This window comes from Chiroxiphia lanceolata, chromosome 10, assembly GCF_009829145.1.
Source record: "Chiroxiphia lanceolata isolate bChiLan1 chromosome 10, bChiLan1.pri, whole genome shotgun sequence".
Taxonomy (NCBI): Eukaryota; Metazoa; Chordata; class Aves; order Passeriformes; family Pipridae; genus Chiroxiphia; species Chiroxiphia lanceolata.
This window is the reverse complement of record NC_045646.1, coordinates 22,911,179-22,925,489: the sequence shown is the minus strand read 5'-3', so window position 1 is coordinate 22,925,489 and position 14,311 is coordinate 22,911,179. Positions and strand designations below refer to the sequence as shown.

The window sequence follows — 14,311 nt, the reverse complement described above, 5'->3', positions numbered from 1 at the left end:
TTCCAGCATGCAGCCAAAGGAGATCCCAATCCCAGTCTGCCCCTCTATTCCACACAGTCCCTGCTCGCCAGGTTCTTGAGCTAGTCATGTTTTCATTACTCTGCAAGGTCCAGGCTTTGCCCTCCATGCCTCCCAATCTGATCTGCTTCAGCTGGACTCCTCAGCTCCTCAATCAATCTCTTCGTTTCACTCCTTTTCTAGCAGCTTCAACTTGTAATTCCCCACACAATTTCCTCAGCTTGCTATTTCTCAGGCGCATTAGTCCTCTCTCTTCCCTCCTGCAGCTCATATCTCAGTGTCCTGTTGTTCTCCAGGCTCTTCACCCTTTGGCTGCTCATACAATCTTAGTATCCCACCCCTCCTCCTAGCTCCAGTGCCAAATTTTACAGCCTTTTCCAACTCACCATTTCCTGAAGCCTCCTGTGCATGAGTTCCTCTTTTCACAGCAGTCTCCTGCTCCAGAAGTAGACCTCTTCCTCCCCATGCTTGAGTCTTGCCCCTTCTGTTTTTCAGTCAAGTAGTTTTCCCATCATGCTGACTGGATCCAGCACAAGGATCACTGAGGATACCGCAGAAAGGTCTTTATTTGTATGTTTATATATTTATTTGTAAATATTTATTTATACCTAAAGAGGCCTTCCTTCACAGAGCCTAGAACTGGACCAGGCAGCTTTTACAGCTACAGTATCAGAAATGATCGTCTCTCCATGGGCAGCAGCTCAGGGATTTTAGGTGCTACAATTTAAGTCTGAGGCTTGTGTGTATTGCAGAGAGTGGAAAAGGGCCTATAATTCTATGGATTTTCTTAAGTCTGGCAAAAACACAATCCTGGAAAGCCCCAAAATCTCAACAGAAACCACAGCTTTTGGAAGGACAGAACAACAGGTTTTCTTTTCCTTTAGTAGGGATCCAATAATATTTTCCTAAGTCTAATAAGTTGTTAACTGCTTTTAATATATAAAAAACTAACTTGTCTGTGGCAATGGTCAGTAAGTAAAAACATAACCCTGATGATTATGAGCACCAAAAGGTTAGAAGCACCTAAAGGTAAGGATCTTATAAATGAAATTTCTGAAGATTTTTAGTTATTGGTAAGCCCCAACAGATATAACTGAAGTATTTTGATGAGAGCTTAAGGAGGTGCAGGAGAACAGATATGCTCTTATCTTTGAGGATCTAAAAATATTAGGGTTGAGGAGTTCTGCTTATCTACCATTAAAAAGTCATAATCAGGAACAAAAACTGCACAGACACACCCATTGCCAAAATCACTGCTAAAAACCACACATGAACAGAGGGAATCTGAATGAACCTGGGGTATGAAAATATCCTTGACTAGGTATAACATTATTCAAATCTATTATTAACTTCACACTTCTCCATAAATTTGGTTAGTTCAGATTGAAACAGTGCTTCTTACCTCATCTTGTGGCCTTTCTTGGTGTGAAACTCCCACTGACTAGAAGGGTTTGGGGAATTTTTCATGAATAAGATTTGCTGGACTGCCTCTTCTCTTTTTAGTTTCTAGAAGAGAAGGTCTAATTTCTAAAAATTGCTATAAGGGAACATTTTAAAAATGCATTTCAATTTAACAAGGGTCTTTGCACAGCTTTATTCTAAGGATTGCTTTTGAGTTGAAATGCACATAATAAATCTTAATTCAAATGATTACTCATTTTTCAAAATTACTAGTGCCGGAAAATACAAGCCAAGATTGGAAATTCATCCCCCAAGCATAACTTAAATGAGATAATGGTAATAAACAAATTATAAACTCACACCAATTATCACATTTTAACACAACCATGGACCAGGTCAGCCAACATTTAGAACCTTTTCCAACAGCAGCACAGTGAAGCTGGGAACAGCCTGCAAGCACACGAAGCCCTTCTCTGCAGAACAGATGCAAGCTCAGACCCACTTCCCTTTGCCCACAGGGAGCTGAGCCAGGGTCCTGTCCCGTGGCAACAGAGCTTGGCCACCAGGGAGCTTTTCCAGTGCCAGTGTGCTTTGGGACCCTAAGGATTCCAGAGATAGAACTGGGATTTGGTCTGTTGGGGCACTGTGGGACTTCTGCCACCAACAAGAGCACAGGGCATGCAGCATTGCTTGTGCAGTGCTGAGGTAGGATTTTCAACCAGTTGCTTTGTTGTTCTAGTAATCAGATTCTTTCTTTCTTTCCCCCTACAACTGGACGGGGAATTTTAGGATGAATTGAAGGGATTTGGGTGAGAAAACTGGTCTGTCATCAGGAGATTGTACTGATTTTGATAACTGGGGGAAAGCTTTTTAGGATCTGCATCAAATTCTTTGTTGTTACAGTGAGAGAAAAAAGAAAACCTCCTCCAAACTCCTACCCGATGGTTAAGATTAGGTGCAGCAGGAACTTCTCCAGGCCTGAGCCTGCTGTTCCACAGCAGTGTAAAAGGATCCAAGGTGGCAGTGCCACGGTCCTGCCATCCATCTGCACGTCTGCCACCTCTGCTCTGCTGGCACTCGCTTTGAGCTCACCCTGTGGTGACACCATACACACAAAGCTGGTTCTACCAAAAGAAATGAATCATTTTCCATGAGTTTAGCTGCCCAAACCTGTTCACTGAGAACGAGACAAACTTGAGTGAGTGCTGGCATAACAGCAGAGGTAGAAATCTGCCTCAGGGGGTCAAGTGAGAAGTGGAATTGAGCAGCTAGATCAGCTTAAACTGCACACAAAATCCTAGCAGCTGTGGAACTAGGGAGGAAGAAGGAGGCAGTTATGTTGGAGCTGCTCCACATAAATAGTTTGGTACTGACTGACTTAAAGTGGTATTTGGTGAATAAGCACTCGCCAGGTTGAAGCACCTTTCCCAGTGACCAGAGAAAGCAGGGCAGCTGCAGGAAGAGACTGACCTACCCTGGAACAGGCATGTGGGATGTGAGGGAATGACACAGCCGTGACTCTGACCTGGATCCTCCGTGACCAGCATGAATATCCCAGTCACCAGACCCCCGTGACAGAATCGCTTGTTTACCTGCCTTTAGTTTGCATGACAAACTTTAAAAACTTTGTTTTGTCTCCAAACAGAAAAGCACGATTTAGAAAATCCCAGGACATTTTGTAGAACAAAAATATCTCCATCTTGCTAAATATCACTTTTTATTCCAGTCCCAAGAGTACTGGGAACACTCTGTCACTTCACTTGAGAGAAAAAGTATTTCTCACGCACTCGTTCTGTTTCTGGACATCCTCTGTATGTCAACGTAAAGTACAAGAATAAAGCTGGAAAGGAAGAAAGAACAACATCTTTGAAAGACCAAACTGCAATTAAGAAAGGAAAAAGTTCTAAAGGAAGGAAAAGTAGAGTAGTGGTCATTGCTACGCAGTGGAAGAGCTCTCTGAGACACGAACATACGAGCTGCGGCCTCCCATGGCCACAGGGGGCATTTCACTCGCAGCTGGTGTTCTCACCTCTTCAGAGCTTCCGATGTTTTTATTATCGTTAGTACTTCCAGTGACATTTTCAGATTTTCATCTTGGACCAAAAGTGAAATTATGTTGGAAGAAATGAAGGAAATGGAAGACAGGCAGGATCAAATTACCAGACAGTTATAGGATCATGAAAAGATGCTTTCTATTTCTGCAAGTTTTTCATAGCATGACCCAGACACTTTTTCTAAAAAGAAATTTCAATTTGCAACAGATTTAACCTTGGAAGTGAAGCAATGTGAGGGGTTAGAATCTGTTAAACTCTTAAAGCATACTTCTGAAAGAATTTTTTTTCTTAGTAAATACACTCAAAAGTTATATTTAGATATATATTCATCCTAGCAGTGTCAGTAAGAGCTTATGCACTGATTTCCCTTTGCATATGAGAGAGAACTCCCCACTGCTCTTGGCCCTTCCCTTTAGAAAAGAGTAAACAGCATATCTGGTTTTCCAGATTTCAGGATAACTAAAGATCACTTCTTTTCTAAGAAAGAAGCTTTTTAGCATCCCACCCACTCACTAAAACCCTTGACAGTATTCTTGCCCTAGCGGCAAGCCACCAAAACATCAGTCGTTAGGCAGAGTCTCTGCCGCTTTATCCCTTCCACAAGGTTTTAGCCGCCCCCTCACCTCTCTCCCTAAACCCCCTAATCCCCAGCGGTTAATGGTGATAACCCACTTTCATCCCATATTGACCATCTACCCAGTGACAATCTCAGCCCCGGCTCTCAGGCTCTCCTCCTCCTCTCTAAGCACAAGGCAGGCTCCAGCTCTCACCCTCACCCTGGTATTTCCTTTCGGTTGTCTGGTCCTTCCAACCTCCTGCTCCGGGACTGGACATAAACTGGACTCACAGCCTTCTCTGAGCCTTCAATGACATTTCCAGCTGTTTTTCTTTCCCGTTCTGCTTCTTAATGACTTAATGACTGAGCTTTCCAGTGTACCAGATCAAGATCTAGTTCACATAAGCTGAAGGACTTTTTCTGGACATACCATCACGAACTGATTAGAAGCTATCCTGGCATATGATTTAGCAAAACCAATATAAAAATGTTTAAAAGGAAACCATTTTACACATACAGACCAATACACAGATTTTATGCTGTTACATAAATTACCTTACCACGTACAGAAAAATCACGGTTATTTATGCAACAGGGAGAAAGCGAGCACAAGGAATAGCTGAGCACTTTCCCTCTGTTAACTCCTCAGTTGCAATGTGGTGCAGATGACGGGTTTTTTTGCTGAGAGTTATTAACGTGTAGGGAAGAGCTGCACCCAACCTGTCCACAAGCATTCCAACCTATCCGAGGGTGTAACCGTACTCTGGAGCTCAAGAGGATTTATCCCTGAGGCGGAAAAACAATTACCTGAACGAAGAGAGATACAGATCATTGAGATACTTACTGCCTAAACGAGGCAATATATCCTTATGGAAGTAGCGACGCTAAGGAAAGGGAGACGGGAGAAATGAGCGATCGGGTGCGAAGCCCCGCCGGAGGAGGAGAGGCAGATAGCGGCCAATCCTGTGGGGTAATCAGGGGTGCACTTCCCGGCAGGAGGGATTAGGCTGAGTTTCCCAGTTACATTCCTCCATCTCAGGGTTTCGCCCCTGGAGAAGAAGTGCACCATATGCACCAGATCTGGAAGCAGTTCAGGAGAGCCCCCCTCTCCCAGCCCTTTTTCTCCCTCAAAGCCGGCGCCAGGCGCACATAGGTAGAGAGGTGCAGGGGATGGGGGGCAGCGCTGCGCCCCGGGGCTGAGGGAGGACAGGTCAGTGCCAGGGCGGGACCCCTGCCCGCTGTGGGGTGGCCGTGCATGGAGGAAAAGGGCTGGGGCCGGTGCATGGGGTGGGATGGGGCGTGTGGGTGCTCGCTGGGGGAGGGTGCCTTGCTGGGGGGAAGGGAGGGGATGGAAAAGGGGCTTCCCTGCATCTGAGGAAGCAGCCTCTGTGCAGGAGCGCAGGGGGGATGGAGGTAGGGGTGCCTGTGAAGGTGGGGGGGCCCTGGGGCAGGGATTGCTGCCTTTTGGGGGGGCCCCTGGGGAGGAGGGAGTCATCCTCCCGGCGGAGGAGGGACCTGTGCCGGAGCGCTGGAGGGGAGCCGGGGGGCTGAGGAGGTCTCTGCGGGCAGGGGTGCCGGGCAGGGGCTGGGGGCTCTGAGAGGGAAGCAGCGACACCTGAGGGGTCTATGGGGGCTCGGAAAAGATTTTGGAGGCGCTGAAAGGGTGTGCAGAGGGGGCTCTGAGAGGCTGTGGGGGAACTCTGGGGTCAGGTGGGCGCTCAGGGGGCTGAGTTTTGAGGGGCTCCGAGGGAGCGGGGCTGGGAACTCTGCCGGACTCTGAGGGGTCTCGGGAGGGATTTGGGGAAGGCTGAGGGAGCTCCGCTGGGATTTGGCAGAGCTCCGTGGAGCCTCGGAGGAAATCTGGGAACGAGGAGAGGGGCTGCAAGAGGCTAGGGGGGCTCTGAGGGGTTTGCGGGAGCCCGAGAGGAGAGACTCTGAGGAGAGTTTGAGGGGAGTCTCTGTGAGGAAAATCTGTGGGGAGGCTCTGAGGGGGGTCTGAGGGGAGGCTCTAAGGGAGCTGCGTGGGGGTTTTGGCGGGAGAGCCAGAGGGGGTCGCTGAAGAGGTTTCGGAAGGCTCTGAGGGATTTTGGTGGGGAGCCCCTGTGGATGCCTGATGGGTGGTCTGATGGGAGGCTCTGAGGGGATTTGAGGGGGCTCTCTAGAGATTTTGGGGGAGGGCCATGGGGACGCCTGGGGGGGCGTCTGAGGAGAAGCTCTGAGGGGAGCGGTGAGGCTCTGAGGGGGCTTGGGGGCAGAGCGTCTCGGGTGGGGGGTGTCTAAGCAGAGGCTCTGGAGGGGGTTTCGGGGCTCAGAGGATCTCGGGGGGCTGCGGGGGTGCCCCGGGGGCGGCCGCAATTCCCCTCTCCCTCCCGCGCAGGCTGCTGCCTTCCTACCCCCGTTACCGTGGCAACCGCCCGGGCTCCCCCAGCCCCGCAACGCCGCCGCCGCCGCCGGAGCTGCTGGGCAGCCGCCTGCCGCCGCCGGCCATGGAGCTGCTGGCCGCGGCCCTGAGCGCCGCCTGCGCCCTCGACCAGGACGGCTCGGCGGGACAGCCCGGCAGGTGAGGGGGGGCTGAGGGCGGGGGAGCGAAGGGCGCGGGCGGGCGGAGGGGCCGCTGTCCCGCCGCCTTTCCGCCGCGGCTCTGAGGGCTCCCGTCCGCCTCCCGCAGGAACCCTCCCGCCGCCGCTGAGGAGACCCCCGCCGGCACCGCCGAGCCGCCGCCCGCACACCCCATGACGGCCGACTCGTGGAGGAACCTCATCGAACACATCGGTAAGGAGCCGTGCCGGAGGGAGCCGGGCGGGCTGTCCGGCCGCCGCTGCGCCCTCACACAACTTCGCCGCTCGTCCCGCTCCCGCCCCGCCGGCGGCGCAGCGGCCCCGACGGGTGCCCTCCGCCCAGCCGGCCACCTCTCCCTGAGCTCCCAAACCCACCCCTGAGCCCCCACACCAGACCTGAACCCACGCGCTGTGCGGCTGTGCTGCGGGACCCCAACTCCCTGTCCGTGCTGGGAACCTCCGAGCTGTCGCTGTCAAACATCACTGTCGTGGCCTTTTGCCGTCTTTAGGGGCATCAGGTTTGTGCGCTGCCTGGCAGGAGATTAATGCACTTGCTGAGCAGCCCGACTCCCGTTCATAAACAACGGTTACTTCTTGTAATTACGAAGCAACTAATCGTTCAGGCTACCCCAAACTTTCTGGTAAAATATGATTTTGTGTACTCAAAAGACATAAGACTAAAGTATTGTGTCACTCGTCCTGTCGGACATTGGTTTTATGCACGGGGTTCGCACCTATTGATGTAACAGCCACTGGCACAGCACTCGCAAGAGAGGAGTAAGTGATTTTATCATTTGTGGTCTCTAAAAACACAGAGTTGAGGTTATCTGGGTGGTTGTGGAGGAGAGGACTGTCACGCTTTTACTCTTGTGGTTTATTTCTCTTTTTTTTTTTATTATTATTATGTTTTGTGGCATGCAGAGAGGACCTTCACAGCTTGTTTCTTTTATTTCCCGCATCAGAATTGTGACTTTCCTCAGCGGGATTTGGGCGATGGCAAAGTAAAACCCCATCCTAGGGCAGGTTTTGTGATGGGAATATAGAAGCTTTGTTTTTAAACAATTCTGCTCAGTTCCAGGAAATGAAACAAACACACTTTAATCTAGAGGGCAGGAATGCAGCACTTAGCATGGGAAAATCGGGGAGATAACTCTCACGAGCAGCAAAGCAAACCTCCCTGGCACGAGTAGGAGGCTTCTCACGCTGTTTGGTTGGTGTCTTTGCTGTTTACTGTCAGGTTGTGGCAGGCAAGGCTGGTTCCTGCCGTGCCTGATGCCACTGGGACAGTGCTGGGGAAGGAGGCTGGTGTGAAGCCAGCAGCTTGCCAGCGTCTGTCAGAAAAACCAGCTGAGTCTGGGGCCTTCTGGAGGAAAGTGGTGAACAATTTGCGTGCGTGTTACCAGATCTGTTACCTGCTTTTGGCTGTGTAGGTACTGATCTCTCAAGGGAGATGTGTCAAAACGTTGTCAGTTTGCTGGGACTGTGCAGCTAAGAGGTGAGATAAAAATACTGAAGCCAGCAGGATTTCAAAGGAACCCAGTTGCTATATTCATATGTATTTTTGTGTGCTGTGTGTCAGAGGGAAGGTGTGCAAAAGCTCTGCACACATCAGTGTAGCTGCAAGTAGGTCTGTTTTGACCCTGATGGAGGAGACAGGGTTTTGACAACCAGAGATGCAACGCCTGTCCCCAACAGAGATGTTACATCAAATGGCTGGAGAACGCTGGCTCCTTTCCCTCCCTCCTGCCTTTGAGGCATTAGTGGACTTTTTGCCTGAAACTGGAGCAGAGAATTTCAGAGAAAACGTCTCTGGGCCTCCTGAGATTTTACATAGCTTTCAATGTAATAACGTTTACTTTAAGAGCGCTGCTAACTCTCTAAGGCAAGGATTTCCACAATTAGTAACTAGTTTTTCAATTACCCTCCCAGGTTTTGAGAGAGCTGGGGAAGGGAGACTGTGACAGCAAAATTAGATGGAATAAACAGAAAGGGAAAAGTCTGTTATGTACTATAAAAACTATGTAAACACGCCTTAGGAAGGTCAGCCTTGAACACTGAAGTCAATAATTAACACCAAACTCATGGTCTGACCACAGACCACAGGTCACAGTAAGGACAGTTGGGACAATAAGGAATGAAGGGAGCTGGTGCAGGTCTCTGACATTTTGTACTTGTTCACTTAATTAAATGTAAGCATTTACTAAATCATTATATCCTCTGAGTCACATTCAACACCTTCTTTCCACACAGTCAGTTCCCAGATGTATTGTTCTCCTGTCAACATGTCAAGACCCTGTTCCCTGACCTTGCATCTGTTACCTATCCTGTGCTGTGGCCATCTCCTGCTCCGTCTGGATGAGGCTTTGGCATAGCTTCTCTCTCGCTCTCTCTCATCTAAGTCACTTCTCTACCCATTGTAACCTCTTTGCTGACGTATGGATAGACCTTTTAGACCAAGAAAGTGGGAATATCTCTTATGCTTGCTAACACAACCTTCCTTGTTTCTTCCTACGCTTCTACCTAAAACATTTACCTACCTGCCTTTTGTCTTTCTTCTGGTACCACCTTCCTGCTTTCTCTCCATATTGCTGTCTGTGGTAGAGCTTCAGCCAGTCTCTCTTTATTTCCCTTGCTGTCATTTCTGGATGAGTTTCGTCAGTCAGATCTCTCCATGTTTATATTTGCCTTTGCCTGCCACTGACGGCTCCATAGGTCTTATCTCTTGGGCAGCCAGGGAACCTGGAAACAAAATCAAGTTTCATTATCTGTGTTTTGTTTCCTTAAAAGCAAGGGAGAAATAGTCTTGAGGACGTTTTTTAAAGAGCTCCTCTCCAGATCTGCACAAGGGGCCCGAAATCCCCCTTACACAAAATATCCTCTGACTTGCAAGGCAGACCCACCAGCACAACGTGGCTGTACAGTCAACACTGCAGTGTATCTCCAATATGAGTAAAATAGATTTCACTTCAGCTTCCCAGCGTATTTTCCCTCGAGGGGAGCACTGCCCACGCTCCTGCAGGGTATCACTGCCCAGCCTGTCCTGCTCTCTGTGGGGCAGAAGGACCCTGAGCACAGGCTGAGCCTGCAGATCAGTACTGCTGAAAGCAGCTCCCATTTCTCAGGCTCTCCACTCTTTCCTGAAGGGGCCTTTCCACCCTGCTACATCCTCAGCACCCTCCCTGCTGCTGAAGAACAGGCAGTGATGCTTAGGAAAGCCATATAAGCCTCGTTGACGCAGAGAGAAATTACATAAGTAGCAGCAGCATGCAAAACTTCAGGGGAAGTCTCCTCTGCTCAGCATTGTGTAGGAAGCTAACAGAAGACTATATGGTTTCCTAGGCACAGCTCCCCTTATTGCTATTTTAATCCAGTGTTGAACATCTTTCCAGGAAGAACAGATAACAGGATACGCTCGCAGACTGCAGCAACGCTGTCCTTGTGTCTGTACTTTCCCCCAAAATATTTCCTATATAGTTTTAGCAGTGACTGGTACAGAGCCTCGTGGATATGGGTCCAGAGTTTTAATAGGCAGCAGCATCTACATTTCTGCTCTCCCTAGACAAACTCCTGACCCTGTTGTCTCTCACCTTATTACACACAAAATCTGCTTCTGAGATCAAATATTGTGAATGCACGTGACCAGATAAATTTTAACCCGTAGCAATTCAGACAAAATAAATTATGTAGGGTGTTCTTTTTCACATCAAAGGGTTTTCTTTTTATTCATTCATGTTACACTTTACAATTCAAGCATAAACCAAGTGAGATAATGTAATTGTGCTTCTTCAATTTCAGTAAGGGAGGAGAGTGACTCAGAGCATGTTCATGTTTTCTTGTCTTCACGTATCTTCTAAATTACATTTTGTATTCAAGCAGTTAAAATTCTGGGTTCTACAGATGGTTCAGAAAGAGAAATGGGACAATTCAAAAGCCCTCAGAGAGACAAAGGATGTTCTAAAGATGACCAAGGAATTTCAGGAGTCCTACCTTTTTTGTGCTGTCAGTTGAAATCAGGGGTGGGGGCAAATTTCAGTTTACCGTTTCATCCACTCCTGAAGTTAGTAGTTGAAACTCAGAAGCCACCAACTGTGATTGATGTACTGCCATTCAGACCTTGTTCCTTAGTGATGTAACATTCAGGTACCTTTTGAATGTTAATTTTGTATCTTCAATCATCATAGAAACCAAAAAGGAAAGCAGAGGGATATTAAGCAATATGTCCAAGGCTAACCACAAGGTCAATACCAAAACAAACTAGTAACTGTAGCTTCTTGTCCTAAAGCTTCACCTGCCTTAACAGCAGCTCAGTGTTTCCTCATTAAGGATTTTCATTGCCATCAAATTGCTCCTTTAAAGTGGTTTCAATGTAGGCAGTATTACTTTTCCAGACACACATTTAAACATACATATCAACCTATATAACTTGTAACATAGTAATATAAGAGAAAATCAAGCTTTAAAAGACAATGGCAAATGATGAACTGCTTCTTTTGGGTCTTCTGATTGATCACAGATTCCTCTGACTGTGTTGTAGAGCAGGTTGCTGACAACACTGTAGATTTAGGAATGGCCTTCCATTTATAGTTTCCACTTCTGGCTGAAGCAGGAATGCCATAATTGGCTTTTCGCTCCGCGCGGAAGGGATCTCTCTCACCTCCGCTGAGGTGAACAAAGCAATTGCTTTTCCCACAACACTTTTCTACTCTCTTGTTCAGCTGTCACCTCTCAGACCTGTTCTGTTCCCTCCTAGGGCTCTTGTACCAGGAATACCGAGATAAGTCTACACGCGAGGAGATTGAAACCAGGCGACTGCAGGATTCACAGACGGACCCTGAGGAGACTTCACCCAGCGAGGAGACCCCATCTGAAGCAGAGCCTACAAGTACAACCGAAAACAAAGCTCCACCACAAATCAGTTTGCTGAGGAACTCCAACTCCAGGTTCAACTTATGGCAAGATCTTCCCGAGATCCGGAGCAGCGGCGTCCTCAGCATCCTCCAGCCAGATGAGATCAAGCTGCAGGAGGTAATGAGGGAAGGAGGAGTGCTTCTTAACTGCACTGCTGCTTTAAAAAGTGAGAGTGGATTAAGGCAGATTATCGAGATTTAAAAACTAAAAGCTTCACAGCAGTCACAGACAAGCCTTGCCCTGCTGAGTATTTTTTGTGTTGCTCTGGTTAGCATCCCTCACTCTTTCTTGAAACTACAGGTGTTGTTCCATATTCTGTATGTTCTGTTGCTGCCGGACATTTCTGTAGCAAAAAGAACTTTTCCCTTTTCTGATTCAGCTTTAGGAGAAATTTACAAAGGAAGAGGGATAATGAGGAGGTTTTTACAGTAGAGCTTTTGATTCCAGTGCATATTAATCCTCTTCTGAAGTTACTAGCAGGACACATACTTTCCACTAGAAATCTTAGAAGAATTCAACTGTAAGGTTTTGAATGTGATAGCATTAATAGAAAGAGAAGAGATGGAGACTGATAAACTTCCTTATATTTAATTTTTGTTACTTGGAGTCTATTGCAAAACAGGAAAAAATAATGACAGGTATATTTGTGTTTTAGCCATACAGTGCAGTGACATCACTGCTTTAGAGTCTCATGCTGTTGACTTACAGGGCTGCATCAGACAGTGAAAGGAGTAGGTGGGGGTAGCTGCCACAAGTTATGAAAACATCAGTTGCACAGCAATTTACAACTGGTTGCTATTCTGGGGAGTGTGGGGAGCCTGAGTGCTCTCTGTCAGTGCATAGCACTGCATTCATAGCAGATGATGAGCCTTGTTTTGTGTGTGATGTGCGTTGTAACACGAGCAATGGGACTTCAAAGGCTCTATCCTTTGAGTCGGACCATACTCCTGCACCAGCATTGCTTCTGCTGAGATGGTTGTGGCAGTGTGTCTGTTCATCTCTGGCTTGTGAGATTGTATCCCAGGTGTTGAAGAACACCTCAGGGTGTGAGCAGTTCCCCTAAGTTTACTTGGACCTGCACAATCATCACTGATGAACTCCTTGTGCACACAGAGCCAGTGCTCATCCTGTGCCCCGGGGGCTGTGATGGGCAGGGCTGTGCCACTCACACCCTTAGTGCAATGGACCCATGTTTATACACAGTACCTTGGGCTGGCAAGCACAGGCTGTTAGTGAGTCAGGGTTAGGGCTGAAGGTGACTGAAATGATTTGTTGCTTTTCCATGTTCTTCTTCTGCACTGGTTATTTCCATATCAGATTTGTTCTGTTTACCTGGCAAAACATGATACTTCAAAGTGCCAGCATTACAAACACAATCTGGCATCTGAAAAATTACAAGCTTTTCTTTTTCTTTTTTGCTTCAAAATGAAGAGTTTTTTACAGAGAAATATTTGCTTAAAAGTGTGCACTATAGATTTCAAAGCCTCCCATTTCTGTTAAGTTACATTCATTACCTGTAGGTGTTTTAAGGAAAAAAAAATCTCTGTGCTGCTAAATCCCTACATTAAGTGTGCTCAATTTTCTCCTCTCTGCTTAAATAACAAGAGAAATAAAGCAGATGGAGAATGGGACAGTGCTGCCTTAAAGAAGTGCTGTGCTTTCTCCAGCGTTACTTTATCACAGCTGAAATTTCCTTCCTGTTTGTTCTGGGATTAGCACAGTAAGAGATTATAATGTTGCTCAAAGCCAGAAAGCTGTGAAATTGGCTGAACATTGAATGGACAAAGTGGAGAATTTGCTTTGTGAGGAGAGTCAAGAACAGGAAACAAGGAGGGCTGGAGGAATCACTGAGGCAATCGAGGAGATGATGTTGGATCCAGCCTTGCTATAAGCAAGCACTGCTTGCTCCTGCAGTGCTGGAACCCTGCTCAAGCTGGATGTGAACTGTGAGTGTGAGCTGTACACGAGGGCTTGATTTGGTGAATGTAAAGGAGAATTGGAGACATTTTCCTGAAGTACAGGACAGCAGAAATTATGGGGTTAACATCTTAAGGACAAAATCGTACCTATCTGACCTGTTTTATCTACAAAGCTGCAGTAAACACAGGGCCTAGAAGAGCTTGTAGCTCTTCAGCCAGGAGAGATAGAACAAAAGTATTATTGAGACCACAGGAAACAGTACTGGTACACAAACTGAAAGAAAGTTGAAGTTAACACCCCTCTTCACAGCCGAGGAAGGGAACATCACTGTAGATGTGACAGAGCAGGGCATAAACACTCAGGAAAAGTCACACATCTGCAGTAATCTTCAAAGTGAGAGAGACAGGAACAAGAAGAGGAATCTGGTCTTCATTATGAGCGATGATGGAAAGTTGCTGAGCAGCCTATCAATGCAAGGCAAAAAAAGACACAGGTGTTTTTCAAGCATCAAAACAAGAAACTTGACTGGAAGACCAATGAATGCTTGAAAAGTGTCATGGAAGGCAATTTGTTATTGTCCCCACTGGAACAAATGAGTCAGAAAATGGAGTTTCAGGAAGAAAAAAAAAACAAAAAAAAAACAACCAAAAAACCCCAAACCCAACCACCCCCAAATCCACATCCACATTTCAACAATTTCAGAGAAAAAGAAAGTTGCAGCACAGCCCATTAACCCTGGGAACTCAGAATTCAGACAGCTATGGACTCTTGCCAGCCTTTTCCATCTGAAGCACAAGTGAGAGTAGAAAGATACGAAACAACAACTGGAAGTAGCCCAGAAAAATACAGCTGCAAATGCAGAAAAATACATGGTACAGACCACAAGGGTCAGGGAA

General features: G+C 47.2%; 2 protein-coding genes across 12 annotated transcripts in view; one reads left to right on the top strand and one right to left on the bottom strand.

The window, feature by feature from the left end:
* Positions 1–5,461, bottom strand: part of NEU2 (neuraminidase 2) — a 36,757-nt gene extending 31,296 nt beyond the window's left edge. Inside the window, exons 1-5 of one of the 9 annotated variants that reach the window (XM_032698143.1) lie at positions 4,874–5,460; positions 4,244–4,449; positions 2,358–2,512; positions 1,421–1,524; positions 405–559 (exon numbers count right to left, since the gene is read on the bottom strand). In XM_032698143.1, the coding sequence (XP_032554034.1) occupies positions 405–484 (80 nt within the window). In that variant the 5' untranslated portion in view covers positions 485–559; positions 1,421–1,524; positions 2,358–2,512; positions 4,244–4,449; positions 4,874–5,460. Of the gene's footprint in view, positions 1–404; positions 560–1,420; positions 1,556–2,357; positions 2,513–4,243; positions 4,450–4,873 lie in introns of those variants that run through there. The other 8 variants (XM_032698144.1, XM_032698149.1, XM_032698148.1 and 5 more) reach the window with 8 other exon arrangements.
* Positions 1–14,311, top strand: part of NGEF (neuronal guanine nucleotide exchange factor) — a 50,444-nt gene that overhangs the window by 18,102 nt on the left and 18,031 nt on the right. For all 3 annotated transcript variants that reach the window (XM_032698140.1, XM_032698139.1, XM_032698141.1), the window contains 3 exons: positions 6,407–6,589; positions 6,698–6,801; positions 11,338–11,612. In XM_032698140.1, coding sequence (XP_032554031.1) covers positions 6,407–6,589; positions 6,698–6,801; positions 11,338–11,612 — 562 coding nt within the window. The remainder of the gene's footprint in view (positions 1–6,406; positions 6,590–6,697; positions 6,802–11,337; positions 11,613–14,311) is intronic.